Raw genomic sequence first — 19,287 nt, 5'->3', positions numbered from 1 at the left:
GCAGGGCTGCTCTCAATCCACTCATCTCCCAGCCTGTATTTGTGCTTTCTTTCTTTTTCCCCTTTTTCTATTTATTACATTACCTTTGACACTAAAGAATGACCCTTACCTAAGATGTCCTAGAGCAATTATGCAGAGACCACTGACTGGCAGATTTTTTCTGTAGTTTCCAAGTGAGGTAGGGATGGTGTAAGGAACTTCTTTCAAAGCAGTCAGTGTTTCCCTTTAAAATAAAAGAGGTAAAAGACACATCCCAAGTTCAAATGCCCTCTGTGCCACCTTTTCTCCAGTTTCCTTGCTTTGCAGTAGTGTTCCCAGGACTAAATATAAATAACTCTGTCTGCACGTGTCCTTCCCTCTATCTCTGAGACTTGGAGACGTGTGGCCTACAGCAGTTTTTGCCTGATCAGAATCAAATTTGAAAGCCTTCAGGACACAGAGAGCGGCTGCAGTGGTTGTGTGGTTCCTGGCTTTACAGTCTGTTTATGTTTACATCTGTTCAGTTGCTCCAGATTATAAGGTAAACATGAATATTCAAGCAGTTTTCAGAAGATGGATCAAAGAATAAGTGTGTTTGGTTTTACATTAAACTCTACTTTTGAGAGTGTTCCACTTCAAGGGCATTACATTTTTTACCTTCTCCACATTATAATTTCCCTGTAGTACTAAACTGCTTTTCAGGGAATGACTGTATGGTTTCATAAGAGGCAGAGCAGAACCTGCTCTCTATATACTCTTGGCACCATCAACTTCCATTACCTTCTAAGGCAGCTTTGGGTCTTTCTGTTTGAGGTGCTTTCTGGTATATTTACACAGCGTGAGCAAATTGGCTCTCTGATTTGAAAATCTACATTACTAAACCAGCTTTGTTCTTCTCCTAGCTTCTTTATGGATAAATGAGAGTTCTTGCTATTTTTTTTTCTCCTGTGAAGTAGCTGAGAAAAAAATTACTAACCAGAAGCACAGCATGCATATGTTCCCAATGGAGAGTTTCAAATCTAAATCACTTGTGAATGCTTTGTTACTTTTTTCCTTGCAGATTTTTTCATGTACTAAATTCCAAGGCTGTGCAAATCCCTTCCTGAAGGATGGGATTTGGCTTTGTAGCTTAGACCTCAGCTCTAAAATACTGAGGATCACTTGCAGCAACTTTTCTCTTTTCTGTTCAACAGGCAAAAATACTGTGGATTATAAAAATGAGCTTTTGGTGGATGAACATATAGTAAACAGTCCCCATCAGTGAGACTGGAGGAAATCAATCCCTGCCCTACACAATCGATATTTTAAGCTGTGTCTTTGTGCTCTGTATTTTCCTTAAAGAAAATTTTAAAAAAGAACAAATTTACTTTTTTTTCTTTCTCTTTTCTCTCACTTTCTCATTTGGCCAATATAAACTCTAGGTAACCTTACCTGTTGAAATTAGTGCTTCATTCAACAGAAGCAAACCTTAAATCAGATTTTTTCCCCACTGCACAACACAAGATGCAACCATTTGCAGGATATTTCTGTATGTGAAAAGATGTATTGTCCCCTGAGAAGTTGAAGTCCCTAAAGGTATACTAGGCCCAGGACAAATGCTTAGTAAGAACTTCCAGTAAATCTAACAACGTATGAGACACGTGGTAGCTTGAATTGCCAAAATTGTTCAGCAAAACAGGAGCAAAACCAGGGAAGTGCTGTTTTATCTGCCATGCTTTAGAGCATGCTGAAGGTCCCAGGAAGCTCCTCTTGGACCAGAAGGAGGGAAGTGTGTTCCCAGGCTGGCCAGCTGTGCTGGAAGGGCTGAACCAAGGCAGCTCGTGGAAGACGTTAGCAGCAAGTCTGTGGCTGGCATGTCCGTCAGGCACTGAATTGTTCTCTACTGAGACATTCCAGGATGCACCTGTCTACTTGCCATGCATGAGCACGTATACTACAGTTAAACACTCGTTTATATACTCTGAATGTAAAGGATATTGTATAGGCCTGGATACCTAGTTTGGTCAGGAGAGTCACAACTAGTCATAGTGTTAAGAACTTTTCAACACAGGGAAACATTTTAGACTAAAGGACATTCAGCAGACTTAAGTGGGTTCTTACTGGTTTGATTATTTGCTTATTTCCTACATGTGAATTCCCTTGGGCTGTCATTTCAAGGTGATTTTTAATTCTGCCTCAGCTAGTCACTAGACAATTAGGAAGGATATTTGTTTGAATAAAAGGCTAATCTGTTTATTCCTGCTTTCAGTTATGAGACAATTTCTGGCATTTGCAAAGTGTTGTTGGTTATGTGGTGATCTCCAATTACTTCTTTGTGAACTAAGTATCATTTTGGCCTGGGGTTGAACAAAACCAAGTGGTATTTTGTTGATTATAGTATGTGTCAGTGCAGCAGAAGAATAGGTTGCTCAAAGCTGAAGAAAACAGAGCATTGAGAATACAAGGACACAGCTGCCAGCTTTGATGAGAGGTCTGTTCACTTTAGCCCATAAGTGTAAAAACCTCATATCCCTCTTCTGCAAGGGGGGAAACAATGTCTACATGACAGCAATTGGCTACGGACCAGCCTTCAGGAAGAGAGGACACCTACACCTTCAGTATTAAGGGTCTAGGATGATTTTTCAGAAAAAGCGTTGTACGTCTGTGGTCCGTTCGGCACGGGCAGGAGGGCAGTGCTGTGTCACTGGAGCCTCGTACCGGGCTGTGAAATTCTCTCCTCGCACAACTGAAAAGCCACCCGTGGGCTACAGTGCAAAGTCAGGAAACTCGTCCTATGAGAAGGCAGCAATACCCTCAGCTATTTGCCTTGGACACATCAGTCACAAAATAATAATCTTTGTACAGCATGTGAGCTGTAACATCCCTCATGTTCTCTTTATGTATGTATCATCCTCCCTGTGAAAATTCAACATCCCAGGTCATAAGTGTAGTCCCAAAACTCAAAGTACATAGGGTGCAGGACTTCCCCATCTGCTGGGTTACTGGGCTGCCCATTACCTGTAGCTACAAGAGGCCCTTGTCTTGCAAATTTGGACCAGTAAACCACATCAACATTTCATTCAATGTCATAAACCCTGCAGGGACAAACAGAACATGATAGCACACAAAATCCCCTGGGAACACTGTCCTTGTAGTACTTCTGGTCCAGCCAAACTGGATAATTTGCTCTTGCTCTAGCACTGAAAATTGACCTTGCACGAGTCATCAAAAGGGAAGCTGTCTGGGCAACTAAGAATATAGAGAGTAGGAAAGGCACTCACTGTTTTCCAGCTTTAAACACCAGCTTCAGCAAACGTGAAGAGCATGCCTGTTGCATACGTGGATATGTTGAATATCAGTAGTGTGATGGAAGGTGATTATTATATTGTTACAGATGCTGGCCTTCAAAAACAAACCAACAAAATGCTGAAAAAGAAGCAAATGATACCCATTGAAAAAACCAGGAATAAAATAAATCTGAATGTCAGATAATTCTGGTTTTCATCTGCTGAATTTTTGTAACTGCGAAATCAAATTTTGTTCTCCGATGCTTTAGTTTTTTAATATGCTGGGTTTTGTTGGGTTTTTTTTTGCTGTTTCCTTAGCACCTTCTACATATATTGAGATTAGGCCTTTAATGTGATAGACGCTGTACAGATTAATTCTTGTCTGCTGTTTGCTAACTTGCTTGTATTTCTGTATCTGCCCATGTTTTTAACTTAAAGTTCATCAGTTTCTGCGCGGTTATCCATTCCCATATTGGAAATCTCTTTCATGCTATTTTGCTGTATTTTTCCCCCTTTAGAAAATGCAATTGTGGGAGAAAATGTCATTGGAGCATTTATAAAAGAGATTAAAGATGGTGCTTTTCTGCTGCATTTGGACTCCAAGCTATTCCTAGCAGACTCTTTCATTGATTTTCCCCGGGATGAAGAGTTTGATCTGTCTCCGAGTGTGCAACTAGGATGTAGAAGTGGGTTTCGAAGAACTTCATCTTCTGGGAAAGCAGTCCCAAATTCACAAGGATGTGGTATGTCTCAGTTTAGCTTTCCCTTCTTTGATGTTGTTAGGAATCAGTATAAAGCTACAGTTGGAAAATCATCAGTGAACTTGTGTTCGTGGTTAATGTGTGAAAGGCATGAAGCACCAACATGAATGATAAATCTGAGGAGAGATGGGAATTAGTGCTTTGCTTACTGTTCAGTCCTTGCATTGAACCAATGATTTAATGATTTGGAAATAGGCATCATGGCACTGACATTGTCTAGAAGGTTTTGCAAACATTTTGGGGGATTTTTTAGATCTGTCTGGTATTAGGTGGTCTTTCTATAATGTACGTGATCATTAATAAGAAGATTTCTCAAAGATAATGTAGGCAGTGCTTCAGGTGATAACACATTACCCAGACTAGAAACCTAGATGCAGAGATGGCAAAAATCCTGAGATTGTGATTTCCTGGGCCAAGTCCAGCCAGCTCAGATGGAAGCTTTCTCGGTGTCAGCCAACACCCAGACCTGATTGCACTTCTGCCCTCTTTTCATCTTCTTTCCTTCTGTTTAGTCTGCTTCCCTGGAACAGGCTGCCTTTCTGCCAACAGCCTGCTTAGGGCTGCCAAACCTACCTTTTTGACGGATCCCCGTGGCTGTGCCTAGCGGTCCTGTGTCCCAGGTCGTGCTGCCAAAGAGCCTTAACAGCCCCGCTCTTGTTTCTATCAACATCAACCCTCCTACAGTGCAACCCTGATCGTTCTCGTTGGCCCAGTTACCCTCAGTGAGTCTGTGCGTTACTTGGGTCAGTTTGGGATGTATTCACTGTGCCTAGCTTTTTTTGGGGGGGAAGAGAGTGGGAATGTACCACTTCTAGGTATAAGATCAACAATAGCAAGTATTGGATACGTTTTCCAATATGGGGAGTATTTTCAGATGGGAAAACTTCAACACTATGCAGCTTAAGTTAGAGACCCTAGGAGCAAATCAAAATACATGAACAACTTAGCTCCCTGCTTGGTTGGTATGGTGGTTCTCTTTAAGTTAGGAGAGCTTCCTAATGCCTGGGCAAGGGCTTCAAAGTAATCAAGTGATGAATCAGTTCTGAACTGCTGCAGTTTCCAGCTTGGACCTTTAAGGGTAAATTGACTGCAGTTACAGTTCATCTCCATAGTCTGAAACACTTCAGATTTTGGTTATTTAAATACACCATGCAGAAAAAAAGATTAATTCCTACTGAGAATCCAGAGTCTGTAGCAACTTGCAGTTACTTAACAAGATGTACTGTTGTACTGATTAAAGGTATCATTATTTATAAAGTAGAGTCCATCACTTAGAGCAGAAGAACTTACAAAGAATTGGATCCTTCTGCCAAATATTTCCTGCCAGGGATAAAGGCCTCTAGGAAGCAGTGAATTAATTTACCTTGTGAGTTAGTTTGTACATATTTGAACCAGCTAGCTGTAGAAAAAGTCACTCAGTAAAACAGACCTATTGTAGAGATATGGAAAGGAGACAGTTTATGCTCCAGCTTTTGGCAGAGATTTCGTATTCTAAGATGTCATGGTACACGTGCTGCTGGACACTGGTTTGTGTGGGAGGACTGCATATTTTATTCTAAACAGGGGATTTAGGAATTCTGTTTCTGGTTTCTCTAAGATACATGCATACATATATATATATATTTAGTTTTATTTTGCTTTATGGATATATTCTGGTCATTTATTCTGTCTGGGTCTGTTTCTCTACTAATAATAGGGACTAGTAGTGAGAATTATCACCTGTCTGGTATCTATTGTGTGAGCGTGACAGGGTTTCTTTCTTTATTCTCTTCCCTTTCCTGTTCCACCTCGTTGTTGCAATACAAATTGTCTTCTTGGATCCTGATCTTACTTATTTGTTTGTTTTTATTTCACTGTAAATGACATTTCCTCTTGTTTCAGGAAGCACAGACAGCTCTTAGTAGCGGCAGCTTTCTGGTGTTCTCAGTAAACTTAATATTTTCATTTAGGAACATGCAGTTTGCATGAACCTGCCTCTTCATCTCACGTATTTTCCTTGCAGTCATCTGTTTCTTTCATGTTTTCTTGCCTGTAAAATGGGTAACATTTATCATGTGTTAGTTTTTCTTATGTGACATTTTTTCTTTGTCTCAGTCTTACACTGAGTTACTTTACCTTACAGTTATTTATGAATATAATTTCTTAAGAGTCTGAGGTAACAGTTTTATTTTAGCTAAATTTTAAAGGGGCAAAGGACACTTTCATTGCTAGGTGTGAGTCGAAAAGAAGAGAGTTGGAAACTGTCCAGGAGGTAGCTTTATGAACTCAAACATTCTCCCCCCATTTATTTCAGGAGAAAACCGGAAGCCTTTTTGTGAGTTATCTTTGTTTTATTATACATTTTTATGCTGGTTCCTTTTATTATTTAGAATGCTTGGCAATTCTATCAGAGTTGCTTTGAGCAGAGCATAACCCAAATCAAATAAAGTCCTAGATTTGTAGCTGAGCTGGCAGTTCAAGACTTCATTTCTAGTAATCTAGATCAAGAATCTGATATCCCAAAGTTTTTCAGTATCCCTGGAGGGAGGAAAGAGCAGTGCAAGCGTTGGGTAATGATCAGTTCTGACAGTTTTTAAGCATGCTTAGCGTAGTGAGAGCTGGTCTTAAGAAAAAGGAGGCTACTGTGAGGAGTGGTATCTGCAGAGCCGCTCCAGTGAGTTGTTCTTTAGCCCGGAATTTGGTACCCAGCATGTTGTTCCTTTGGTACATAGAAGCTCGAGCCTAGTTAGAAGTGAGACCAGGTTCCAAATTTCATGTGCCAGAGCAAGGGATTAAATTTGGGCTTTTTTTTTTTTCCTTCCTATTTCAGGGATACAAAGTCTGGACCCAGTGCTAACTCTTAGCTCTGAGATTTTGGCACAAAGCTGTTGTCTAGTTTCTTATATTCTTAAAATGTGTGAATGTTAAAGCTTGGAAGAAGTGCAATATGATGGTTTGTCTGACTTCTAGAATCAAACCTAACCTCTATGCGATTCTGTTGAATGAAACCTATAGCTGAAATGATTTGTGCCTCCAAGCGTTATAGAGTCTAGAAAACATGCTTCTCTGCACCAACAGTTTTTGCTGTTCTTTGTGCCCTTTTGTTAATCTAATGTGTGAGACAAAAGGGAATTTTACTTGCTTAAAATGTGATAGGAGACACAGATGTTACTTTTACATCATGACTACAAGTACAAAAACAGGAGAATGCTTTGAAGAGCTTAATTTGTTCCTTTTTAAACTTTAATTGCTTAATTAGTCTCCCTCATGTTTGCATTTTGTCTTCAATTTAGGCATGGATTACTCATTTCATTTTAATTTCAACTGTTGTTCATTTGCAATGAGTATGATCCTTTTTGCATGTGTTGGAAAATGTCTTTAAAACGTACCAGACACTCTTGTGTATTAAATAATGTGCTTGAGAAAGGAGAATTCTGTCTGATGGAGGATTTTTTGGCTCCATAATTGATTTTAGATATGTGTTATACGTAGAGTAATTACCTTGATATGTACTTGGGAGGAAAATTTCAATCTCATAGTTGTCTCACCCTAGACCTTCCCATTGGACCAGTTAGAGCAGATGAAGGAAGATATGATCATTTTTATACTAGTTGTCTTTTTATTCTATTAAAATTTAGGTGCTCTATAAGTTAAATTAATTTACATTCCGGTGTGTTGGCCAGAACAGTAATTCATCATATGGGTTGTACTGGGGATGGCCAATTTTCCATTACTGTTTCTCTCTCATACAACCTTAAACTGCTGTCAAGACATAGGGAAAGAACAGAAATGACGTTTTGCACCTTGTCAAAGTCCCAAAATATACATTTGATAGTGTTTTGAAGGAAATCTACATCTGGAAAGCAGCTGTGAAATAACAAGTAAAGGTATTGTCCTGCAAATGTGTCTGTGACTCTTCTGCTTTAATGTTCATTCGAATGATCTGGAGGGAAAGACAGTACTTCATGAGTTCGCTAAAGACAAAAAGTTTTATTTCTAATATGCAACAGGTCAGCTGGAAATACTACTCCTGATTGTTCTGAAAATGATATATGTGCAGACTAAAAATATCTTTTTGTTTTGTGTTTGGGTTGTCATGTGCACAACTAGTAACTTTTAATCCAGCCATTGCTGTTTAGTTTGGAAGTGCTTACCAAAAATTTCATTACCAGGAATTCTGAATGAAAGTGTTACCATATGGTGGTTCTATATGATGGTTTTGGATTTCCTACTCCTAGGAGCCTTCCTGTTTCCGTCTGTAGTGTGAGAAATTACTCTATAGCTTGTGTTCCTTTGTTTTCTTTCACAACGTATCCACAAAGGGCATTATCTTATTAGAAATGGATTTGACAAATGGAAGTTAGGCCTGGACTTGGCATTTCCAAACAGCTTGATGTGCACTAATTCAAGAACATTTTTAGGGTGATCTGAGAAAAAAAAAAAACATAGTCTGTATTCCAGTCATTGGTGAGTTTAATGAACATTTAAGGAGCATTTACCTTTGTTATAGCACTTAGAAATACATATATTAAAAGCTTGAAGCCTATGGCAAGTCTACCAGCGTAATATGTATATACATACCCACACATATGTGTGCAAATGCCTGAACTGGTTGGATTCCAAAAGAGTAATAAGGTGATTGTTCTCTTTGCAGTTATTTGTCCTCCAGGCAGTCATTTCCAGAACGATGAATGCATTCCCTGCCCTCTTGGCTACTATCAGCATCAGACAGGACGTTCCTCCTGTATCAAGTGTCCTGTGGGCAAAACTACCAACTCCTATGGGGCCATCAGCGCTGATCACTGTAAGCTGAACTCATTTTTTCCCTTATCCTTTGTGTTCTGGCTTCAAATAACTACTGGAATTTTTTTCTTCCATCTGTAAGTTTGGGGGGAAAAAAAAAAAATCCTTCCTCTGGGGTTTTTTGGATGGATACGATCTGTTCTGCATATGTTCAAAGACATTTTACAAGGACTGAACAAACTGTCTAGTGTTTTGACCAAAAATGCATGAGAAACGAGTGGTCAGTCTCATCCAGGATGTTGTGGTTCCTTAAGACATGTTCATTGTCCTCAGGAATGATATCTGGATGTTCGGTATCAGTGAGAAACATCTTATGGAGTTAATTTATTGTCATTTTCATGAACACTAAAGTAATCTTGTCTTTGTGCAGCTCTTTCCCCTGCAAATACAAACACTTCTCACAAAGCAGCTATCGATATGTTCACTAAAGGTGGTGTATTCAGTTTAAATGACCTATTTTGGAATGCAGTTCCGTAAAGAAAGTTACTTATTAAGTCCCAATTCAGTTGTGTCTGCAGAATTAGTTCATGCATAAAAATCAATGTGAGTAGTAAGAATGGTTTTTTTGGGAGTATCTGTGAGTACAGAGTCTGCTTTGTTCTCTTCAACCTATTTATTCTCTTAGGTGCGATAAAAGAACAGGTTTATTGTAATGCACCCTGACATCAATTAGTTTTTGCCTAAAGTTGTCATTCTTCATTTCCATATGTGTTCCCTGTTTGGTATTGGACTCCTGTGCTTAAAAGTTTGCTCTTTAGGTTTTCTTTACTGCAAGTGCCTGCAGCTAAACCTGCTCCCTGCCTGTTTCCACCTTACCTGTGTGCTGAGTCTCAGTGCCAGCCCTTTCCAAAAGGCCATGTTGTACACATTTAGCTTAGACTCTTTCTTTCTTCCCATGCTGTCTCCTTAAAAAGTCTGAAGAGTTTGCTGATTTAATTGATGTGATGGCTCTTGTGCTGTTGTTCATAACATTTCACAGATCCATTGCAGCAGGCACTGAACAAACCTGTATGAAAATAGAGTTCCTTCTCTGTACTACTTTGCTTTACTATACTTAGCATAAATGGAGATTTGATCAATGGCAGAGAATCCTAAAAATGTTTGGAATATGAATTGCAGTAGCAACAAAGCAGGGAGACTACCGTGTTTCAGAGCATGAAACACTGCAAATTATAGATCAATTTTCAGTGAAGTCGCTGCTGTAATTGGAGCACTTTTGTCCTACAGCCCTGAAACACTGTCCTACTGCATTGACAGCACCAGAGGCAATGGGCACAAACTGAAACACAGGAGGTTCCCTCTGAACATCAGGAAACACTTTTTTACTGTGAGGGTGGCTGAGCACTGGCACAGGCTGCCCAGGCAGCTTGTGGAGTCTCCCTCCCTAGAGCTATTAAAAAAGGATCTAGCCACCGTCCTGGGCAACTGGCTCTAGATGGCCCTGCTTGAGCAGGGGGGTTGGACCAGATGACCTCCAGAGGTCCCTTCTAACCTCAACCATTCTGTGCAACCCAGTGACAGCATTATCAAAGTACCTTTTTTCTTTTCTTGTTTGCTTGTAACAGGTATCTCATACTGTCAAAGCAATGAGCAGGGTCTGCAGTGTGATGAAGATGGCCAGTATAGACCTTCCCAGCAAGACCCTGACGCTAAGAAATCCTTCTGCGTCGATAGCTTTGGAGCAGCACTGGACTGGACTGAAACAGATGATCTCCTTACAGACTACCAGTGCCTAGGTAAGTGTCAGAAGAATATTTTGGATATGTTTTGACCCTACATAAGTGAAACCTCCTTATGAAAAGACTCATCACTTCACAGCTTGTGGGGATTCACTTTCCCATAGTTGTGGCCTCTGCCTTAAGCCACATTCCTCCTTAATTTTGCATTTCCTGACTATATTGGGGAAGTTATTTCTGGTAAGGGAAGAGAGAAGCAGGTTTCTTGCGCTCTCAGATGGCTGACAGCCTTTGATGTATGCTGACCTCCTGCTGTCTGCTTGGAAACCCAAAAGAGTAACGAGAGGACTAATGGGAAAGAATCAGAATGATTAATTTCTTCGTAAAATTATCACTCATCAGTGTGTTCATCTGAAATAATAGGCTGTGTTTGGCAATGACCTCACAGCTGCAGCGTAACGTCACCCTCTGGGCTCCTGCTGTATGGTTTCTGACTTGGTGAACATATCCTTGCAAGCTGGGGGAACTTCTGCTTGAACACAGTTGTGAAATGCCAGTTCTCAAGGATGAATAATTTGAAAAAAAAGTCATCCATCAAACAGTCCCCAAACTGCCTGCAGTAAGGTCTAATTACGCTTCTCAGCCTCAAAGCTTTTGCCTTGCCCAAAAATAGTTTTCCAGAAGTTTTTATTACTCATCATATGATTGGTATCAAATTTAATGGAATATTCAGTTTAGAAACTTACGTCATGATGTGCTCTGAATTAGACAATGTCTTAGGACAAGTGTGATCAGTGGAAGAAGTGTGAAATGAGAGCCATTGGTTGTGAAGAGGTCGCAAAACTATCTGCAGTTAAAATAGCTATTTTTTTCCCTGAGCATACTCAGAGACTGATCGTAGTTATCAACACAAGGTGTTAGCCTCTGTTGCTCTCAGTCACAGGGTTGTTGGGATGTTTATCTGGGCAGAAGACTCATAGCAGCCTAATTCTCCTATTACTTACTTACCTTGAGCCTTCTGGCATGAACATTTCTGACTCTGTCCAGGATGGAGTAGTTGTAGATATCTGTGTTTATTTTTGTGCGTCATGCTAGAAGATTTCATTACAAATAAATATTTATAAGTGTTGAGAATTCAGGGGTTAAAAAAAAACAACTACAAACACCCAAGAAGTCTGGTTGTGGGTTTTTTTTGATAATTACAGGCTAATTTAATTTCATTTTTTTCTTTTAAAGATCATGCTGCATTTCCAGAAAACTTTACATAAAGCGAAACTGATTATCTCTATTTTTACTTTTTGCCCTACCCCTTCTATTTCCTGTAACTGAACTCAGCATGCAACTAGACAGCAGGGTCTGAAGACTGATCTTGCTTTGACAGGATGATGGCGATTGGGCAGGGTCAATAAATAACCCAGCTGTTTTGGGGGTTTGGGTCTTCGGATGGAAGAAGAGTTCCCTTGTATGAATGCACAGTAATAAGCTGTAACAGCCCATGCTCATTTGTATTGTTCTCTCTCTTGTTATATTTTAAGCCACACTTAACATTCATTCATTCATTGCAACAGGGATAGGATCTAGAGCTTTACTCTAGTAGTAAGTGAGATGGAGAACTTCTGCTATGCACTAAGCCTGTGAAGAGGCTGAGTAGTTATATTACAGTTGAGAAGAGGGCAGTGTGAACTAACTAGTTCATGAAAATGGGAGCTGGTAGAATATGTTTTGTTGTACCTTTTTTTTTTTTATTGACAGAGTAGCTTAATGAATGCAATTTTTTTATCTTTCTTTATATTCAAAAACAAAATTCAAGAATTAAAAAAGGCAGCTTTTCTATTAGTTTTGTAATGCTTTCAGTTTAGTGTTGCATTACACTTCCTATTTTTTCCTCTACTTTTCTCCCATATTATTGCAGAGAAAATGGAGGGGTGGGATGAAGCCAAATTAGGAAAAAAGTATCAGAAGAAAAGAAAAACATTTAAAAATGTAATTTTTATTTTGAATTAGAAATGATGGCAGCAAAAAGAACAAACAACACAAAAACTCCGCTTCTTTTCAGTTTTATGAAGCTATGTGAATTCTGGTTTTAACCAGGCATCACTGCAAGTTGCAGATGTAGAGGGATTCAGTTTAGTGCAGAATTAAGCTGATGCTTGTATTTTGGTGTCCTGTATTTCTAGGAAGGGACAAACTTCCACCTCTGTTTACACCATGATTCAGCCCTCTCCCCAGCCGAGCTGGAGTGCAAGGATTTCTTTGTGTTAAATGTTTGGCTAGCCCTCATGCTTTTTCTGAGCAGAAATGACAGTTTTATCAAAAGCATCTGCTGACTCAGCCCTAACAACAGTGGACATTTGCTTCTGATTTAGTCCCGACTGTTCTGCTGTAAGAGTACAAATGATTGTTTTAAGAACTTATCCCTGACTTTTATTTTGTGGTTTATCCAGACATTTCAGGGAGAGAGGCCTGGGATGCTCCTCCTGGACCTCTGCGCCCAAGTGCGCAGGGAAGAGAAGGGCTGAACCTCCAGTTCTCCCATGTGCAGACATCTCCCATGGGCTGAGATCAGACCAGGGCTCCTGCTTCTTAGGTCTTTTAGGTCTAGGCTGGGCATTGGCTGCAATGAGCCAGAGGTTTGCTTTCATCTGGGGCATTGAGAGGAGAAGTCTGGTCACCACAGGGGTGATGCTAAGTCACCACGTTCTTCCCTTCTCTTTAATATGCTATGCTCGCGGAAAGATACCTGTATATCAACATGTGGACACACGGTACGAAAACCCCTTTGTAATACAGGTAGTAGCAACCTGAGCCGGGTAGCAGTGGTACCACTGTGTGTCCCTTCACCAGATTATACTCTTCTTCAGGGCATGACCAGCGCCAAACCTTCTGGAGCTTAAATTGGATTCTCGCCCCATTTAGTGACCTCTGAGTTTTGCATCTCTAGACCCCATGAGCTTTTCCCAGTGTGTGAACAGTGCTGCTTGTCAGACACCCTTACGCTCAGGTGCAGTGGGTCCAACTCGCAGTAGATAAAAGAGTTTGGTAAGTAAAGTGACAGGCTGGAGTCAAAGGTTGAATGAAGGAGTAAACCAGAAGCATGTAGGACATCCTACATTGGATAGATCCCTGAGCCTGAAGTCAGTGGAGATCAGGCTGTTGTGCTCCTGTAAACATGTGATAAGGCTCCTAGATTTCCCTTCTAACCAAGTTCTGTTGGAGCTGGCTCTTGTTTCAGTGGCTGTTTTGCAGAAAGTTGGTTTCCCCGTTGACTCAATAGTTGGTTCAGTGCCATGAACAAGTAATGGGAGATGGCCAGTCTGCCGCTGGAAGAGAAGTCTCACTTGAATATAAACTTCCAGCCCACTCCTGGCTAACTGTTTTTTAAAAGATCTTGTGACACTTTTTTTTTGCTAAACAGAAATTATATCCTCAGTCCAGCTGTCTCCTGTGTTATCTGTGGAGCTATGGTACATCATTTAATGAGCAAACCTCTTTCCCTGCAGAATTCTTCAATTTTTATTTCTACCTAAAGTCTTTGTCTCTCTGCAGCATGGGAACTGGTAATAGTACCTGGTTGTTTTTTTGGTGTTTTCTTTAGTGCTCAGAAAATTTGAGATAGTTCCTGCCTCCAGACTGATTTATGGGTCAGAAGAAGCTCAAATTCTTCAGTCTCAGTCATTTGGGCGAGACCTGCAAAGTCCAGCTTTTCAGTGCATTTCAGGTGAGGAAAACTCTCAGAAAATCTGTAGAGACAACACTAACAATCATGGAAAATAATAATCTTGTTATATGATGAGCTTATAGTTAAGTTCCTAGATGAACTATATATTTTGTGGTTCAGCACCAATTTACTGCAAGGTATTTACAACTTTTGGTGACCTTGGTTCAGGGAAGACATTGGTCTTTCTTTCAGAAAGAAGTCTCCTGACTTTACATACCATTTCAGACAAGTCATCTGACTTTAAAGCCAGTTAATATAGTTTGCAATACAGATGAGAGCTGAGGTTCAGACCAGGAAACATTCATCAGACTTTTCAGACGTGCAGACAGAAGGAGGATTAGGTGTTCAGGACATGTGAAAACCAAGCTTTCACCTCTTCCCAAATTACCTGACTGGCACATAAAAGAGGAATAATCATCCTTGCTTACGTCAGAAGGATATTATAAGGAGTGCAGAGATATTCCTCTGCCGAGCCTTACAGTGTATATACTATATTACATCTGGATACATCATGTTTGCTGGTTTATATTGGTTCAAAATCATCTAAACTTTGCAAGGGGAATCACTGCACTGCTTTCAGGCTGCTTTGAATCAGTCTCACCTTCTGTCTCCAAAGGCTCAGACTGAAGAGAGGCAGAGGGGTTACATTCAAAATAAAGACACCCTGGCAGTAATAGCACAGGTGGCCTGTTTGTAGGGCAGACATCACAGAAGTCTGACAAAGTCAGTGGCTTTGCGTCACATACCGTGATCTAGCTGGAGCAGTCATCTCTCATGCTAAGAAGTGAATACACGAAGCCTTATATGTATTACTAGAATGATTTTTCTGCACCAGATCATCCCCCAGGTGTATACTATAAGGTTTCTTGCACCTTCCTCTGAAACTGGAGACCTTCAAAAGCAAGACACTGAGCTGAGAGAACTGTAGGAATGAACTTAGGGAGGAAAAGATGCCCCTTTGATAAGCAATCTGATTCAGTGCACGTAGCCTGTATTTTTGTTACAGGTTACATTCACTGCCAAATGGCAGCGCTACTGCAAAATATTACTGCTGGGGTGCTCACTAAAGGGTAAGGGTTAGTATTTCCCTCTCTGCTTCCCTACAAAGTCAGACGGCTTAGCTTACATTTCTGATAATGTTTTGATCAAAGCTGGTTGATTTTATGCTAAAGACCTTTGGGAAAATTTCCACCTCCTGTTCTAGGAGCAGGGCTGTGGGTGCAAGTTAGTGGTGAGTGTGTAAGGGCAGAAGGGTCTTCATCCACTCCGAAATCTGGAGGGGGATGGCTCCCTTCCACTGGCCAGGTGATTGCTGCAGAGGCAGCCGGCACGATTGAAGAATTTGATGTTTCCCTCCTTCCTATCCCTCCAATATTTGTCACAACCTGTTTGCCATGGGGTTACTGTGTCAGGCAGATGTGATGTGCTGGTAAAGTGGTCCATGAGAGTCCTCCCTGCCTGCCTCGGGCAAAATTGTCCACCAGACTTTAAAAACTTGGGTGGGTGGTTAGACCTAACTCAGCTGTTTGTATCATCAGGTGAGAAAAACTTTTTGCATTAATTTAAGTTAATTTAAAAACCTAACCCTCTACTAAAATAGGTGAATACTAAAGTTCATCTGGCTAATGAAATTCATGTGCTTGCTGTCTGATAGAGGTATGAAAAACTAGACAAATGGCAGTGGAATTTGTAGCAGAAATTTTGCATATGAAATGCTAGGAAACCTAAGGTTTCTTTCCTGTTTTTCAGGCTGTGACAGGGAAGACGCATGTGGTTTTGCAACTGTAACTCCTGCTGGTGCTGAAGTTCTCTGTGAATTATACAGTGCTGCTGAAGTCAACTTCAACTGCACCGCCTCTGGATTGGTAAAAATGATCATATTTAAAAATATGTGTTTATCATAATACTGTATGTTCCATATAAGTAGATGGCATCACAGAAGAAAGGCAGACTATTACCTGACCCCTTGTACATTGCTCTTCACAGTGGCAGTAATAAATTCCTGCAAGTTGGTAAAGAAGCTACACCCAGATGTTTCCAAAAGTGACATCTGAATGTCTCACTGTTTGGCTGAAACTTTTGTTCTTAAAACATGCCGAACTGCTGCAGTCAGTGAATCTGGTTAACTTAAAAGGAGGGTTCATCTGGATAATCCAGACTAGAAGTATCCAGGTTGATAATTAGGTCAGCTGAAACAGTCATCAGTTCTTGGTGCCTTCCTCTAGCCCAGGGTTTGAACTCTGTGCTCTTTAGCACTGTAACATCTTCCTATTCACTACTTTTAAAGACAGCAATGTGGCATTGAAGAGTGGAGATCTCAGTTTGATAGAATAAAAAAAGTCCACACTGGGCCACCTGGAGCTTTGATGGTTATAAGCCATGTGCGCTAATTCCTCCCCCTGAGTGTCTGAGTAAGGAAAATGTGTTTTAGGAGAGGAAATGGATTAGGTTGTATTTATTGTGCGTGCCTCTTTTCTGTCTCAGGTGCAAGGTGTTTTGGGGAACCCTGCTGCCACTAGCATCGGTCGTCTCAGCTGCCTGCTTCATGTCAGGAATCCAGAGGGAGGTGCAGTGATGGTCTATTTGAAGAGAGGTACCAGATTCGAGTCACTAACGTTAGACTGCTGTGCCCAAATTTGTAGTTACTTCTATATAGGATCATGACTAAATGTGTGGAGCATCTTTGTTCAAGAAGACACAATACTTTTCAGAGTTTAGCATTTAGTGATAGCCCAGAAACCTCAGCAAATCTTCCCTTCATGTCTTGTTCCCTAGAAATTAGGAATACGGCTTTTGTAAGCCATTTTGATGGCTTTCTCCAGCAGATAGTCCCACAAAAACTCAAATTCTATCCAGTGTATTGTTCTATTCTGTTCTGTTGTACTATGATTTCTCTTTATTAAACAGTTTGTTATTTGAATATATAAGATATTATGAACAGCCAGCTTGTACACAATATAACAGTTTACGTTAATTTTGATTGTGAATTGTCCTACTAATATACCAGCCAAGAGATAACCTGCTCTTCAGTGAATCCCAAAGTGATTCAGCTGAACTAATGAATGTACAAGATACTTTTTTTTTTAAATTTTTTGGGGGGGGGGGGCTTAAGTGTGATTGATATCACTGCATGTCCTATCCAATGTATGTCCTACTTTAAGCCTCATGCCAAATTTGAAACAAGACAACCAAATGCAGAATGCTGCAGGGTTTGAGTCAAAACTCTCTGCTGTCACTGTTTTCCTTTTACTTCTATCAAAAGTCTGAGTCACCATTTATTAACAATAACAAAAATAAAGAGCTAAGTCTCACCCCAAAAAAGACAAGTCCCCTGAGCTTGTCGGAGTCAAAATCTTGTTGATACCAGATCTGCTCTAGATTTCTGTTTATATTGCTAATTAGATCCAGGATTATATGAATCATGTCCTCTTACATATGTGTCTAGTCAGCAGAAGCCTTAACTGCAGATGCAGTTATGCTGGCCAAATTCCACATTTTACTTTTTTAGTGAGATAAGTTTGTTTCATTTATACCTGGGAGTTACTAATGTAGTGTTTGAAAGTGGAATATTACCAACCTTACTGCATACATGGATTTAGGAGCCCTTTGCTGGTACAGTGGACTGGTTTTCCGACCCTGGCAGTACATTCTGACCAACTACCCAGGTATAATTGCACCAAACCATTTGATGATCTTATCTTTCATCTGAAACTCAACGTCTAGAAAAGGAATTTTAAGGCTGAGTTTTTATCATAAAACTTTCAACCAGCTCCAGTCTGCAGGCAATCCAAAAGCATCCTGTCTCCTCTTTGAGCTCTTTTGACCATTTCTTTCCTGTTCTGTCTACCCAGGACAAGAATTTAACTCATCTGGACTCAAGACCTTTGAAAGAACCAGTTTTCAGAATGTGCTTTCCGGCGTGTATCGCTCCGTGGTGCTCTCGGCAGCTAGCGCATCTCTGACTGATGCTCAGCTCTTCTGTCGGCAGACTTGCAGCCGGGACTCTTGCTGTGACGGCTTCATCTGGAGTCAGATGGCACTTGATGGAGGTATTGTTGAACTGCAAAATAAAAAATTCTGCAGTAGAAAACCAACACTAACTGAGTAGAATGCATTTTTGGACACAGTACAGCCACCTCTACATCACAGCAGTGTCAGCAGCCTGCCTCTACATCACTGACATTTTTTGGTAGAAGATAGGCAGAATTTGAGTAATGCCAAAGACTTGGAGCAATAGAGATAAAGGTCTGAGGTAGCAAGCTGCTCTTGGAGAGGAATGGACATTTTGAAAGGATTATTCTTTTGACCTGCTTTAGACATCTGCATCTGGATGAGAGAAATCCTTCTGAAAATGCCTCTGTCCTCATGTAACACAGCTCAGTTGCTAGAAGTTGGTGCCCTTCAGGTGATGGAATTAAGACAGTGCCTCCAGACAGAGTCCTTGTAGTGCAAATGTAAATCAGCTCCCTTTCTGGAGCAGGAAAAGAGGATGCTAAAGAGGGAATTATGTTGTGTTATTGCATGCAGGAATGCTATCATCTCCTAAGCCTGGGTGTCTAGCTAGGAGAGCAAGTGGGAGTGGGATGGACAGAGTCTGGCAGAGGTGGGATTTAGGCAGAGCCCACAATTCTGCCAGCAAATTTGAGCACTTGATGTCAGTGCCTGCTTTTTGTAGTTTCTTTTCAAGCTCACATGGGATCAACTTTTCCATTGGAGGTGCATTTCCTATAGAAAAAGTGAAGTTCTGACTGAGATGTCTCAGGCTTTTAAAGACGGGCTCTTACAAATCCAGGCACGTGCTACTGGCTGCTATGTGGCCAGCACTTCTCCAGTTTTGAGTGGAAAGTGATCCTGGATTTGAGAAAACTTTCTCTGTGGAAGTTGTCAAGCAAATGTTTCCAGAAAATTATCTTCTGGTTTGGCATCTCATATTTTTTTGCATCAAAATATTCTAGGTGGATTCTGTTGTGAAGTCCATTCCTCTATACATTTACCATCAAATTTTGGGGTTCTCCATACTTGTGAGCGTAGAAGGGGGTGTGGAGAAGGTGAATGTTGCAGAGCTCTTTGTTTAGTTGGGGTGACCTATTTGCATCAATACTACA

General features: G+C 40.6%; 1 protein-coding gene across 1 annotated transcript in view; it reads left to right on the top strand.

Annotated features, from left to right (window-relative positions):
- The window catches only part of TG (thyroglobulin), a 158,754-nt gene that overhangs the window by 31,678 nt on the left and 107,789 nt on the right, over positions 1 to 19,287 (top strand). The window contains exons 20-26 of the mRNA XM_010577115.1: positions 3,764 to 3,988; positions 8,640 to 8,789; positions 10,354 to 10,524; positions 14,060 to 14,182; positions 15,932 to 16,047; positions 16,667 to 16,775; positions 18,034 to 18,231. Of these exons, the coding sequence (XP_010575417.1) occupies positions 3,764 to 3,988; positions 8,640 to 8,789; positions 10,354 to 10,524; positions 14,060 to 14,182; positions 15,932 to 16,047; positions 16,667 to 16,775; positions 18,034 to 18,231 (1,092 nt within the window). The remainder of the gene's footprint in view (positions 1 to 3,763; positions 3,989 to 8,639; positions 8,790 to 10,353; positions 10,525 to 14,059; positions 14,183 to 15,931; positions 16,048 to 16,666; positions 16,776 to 18,033; positions 18,232 to 19,287) is intronic.

Source organism: Haliaeetus leucocephalus, unplaced genomic scaffold, assembly GCF_000737465.1.
Source record: "Haliaeetus leucocephalus isolate CR32 unplaced genomic scaffold, Haliaeetus_leucocephalus-4.0 Scaffold555, whole genome shotgun sequence".
Classification (NCBI taxonomy): domain Eukaryota; kingdom Metazoa; phylum Chordata; class Aves; order Accipitriformes; family Accipitridae; genus Haliaeetus; species Haliaeetus leucocephalus.
Note: the sequence above shows the minus strand (reverse complement) of the source record. Positions and strands in the feature narration are given on the sequence as shown.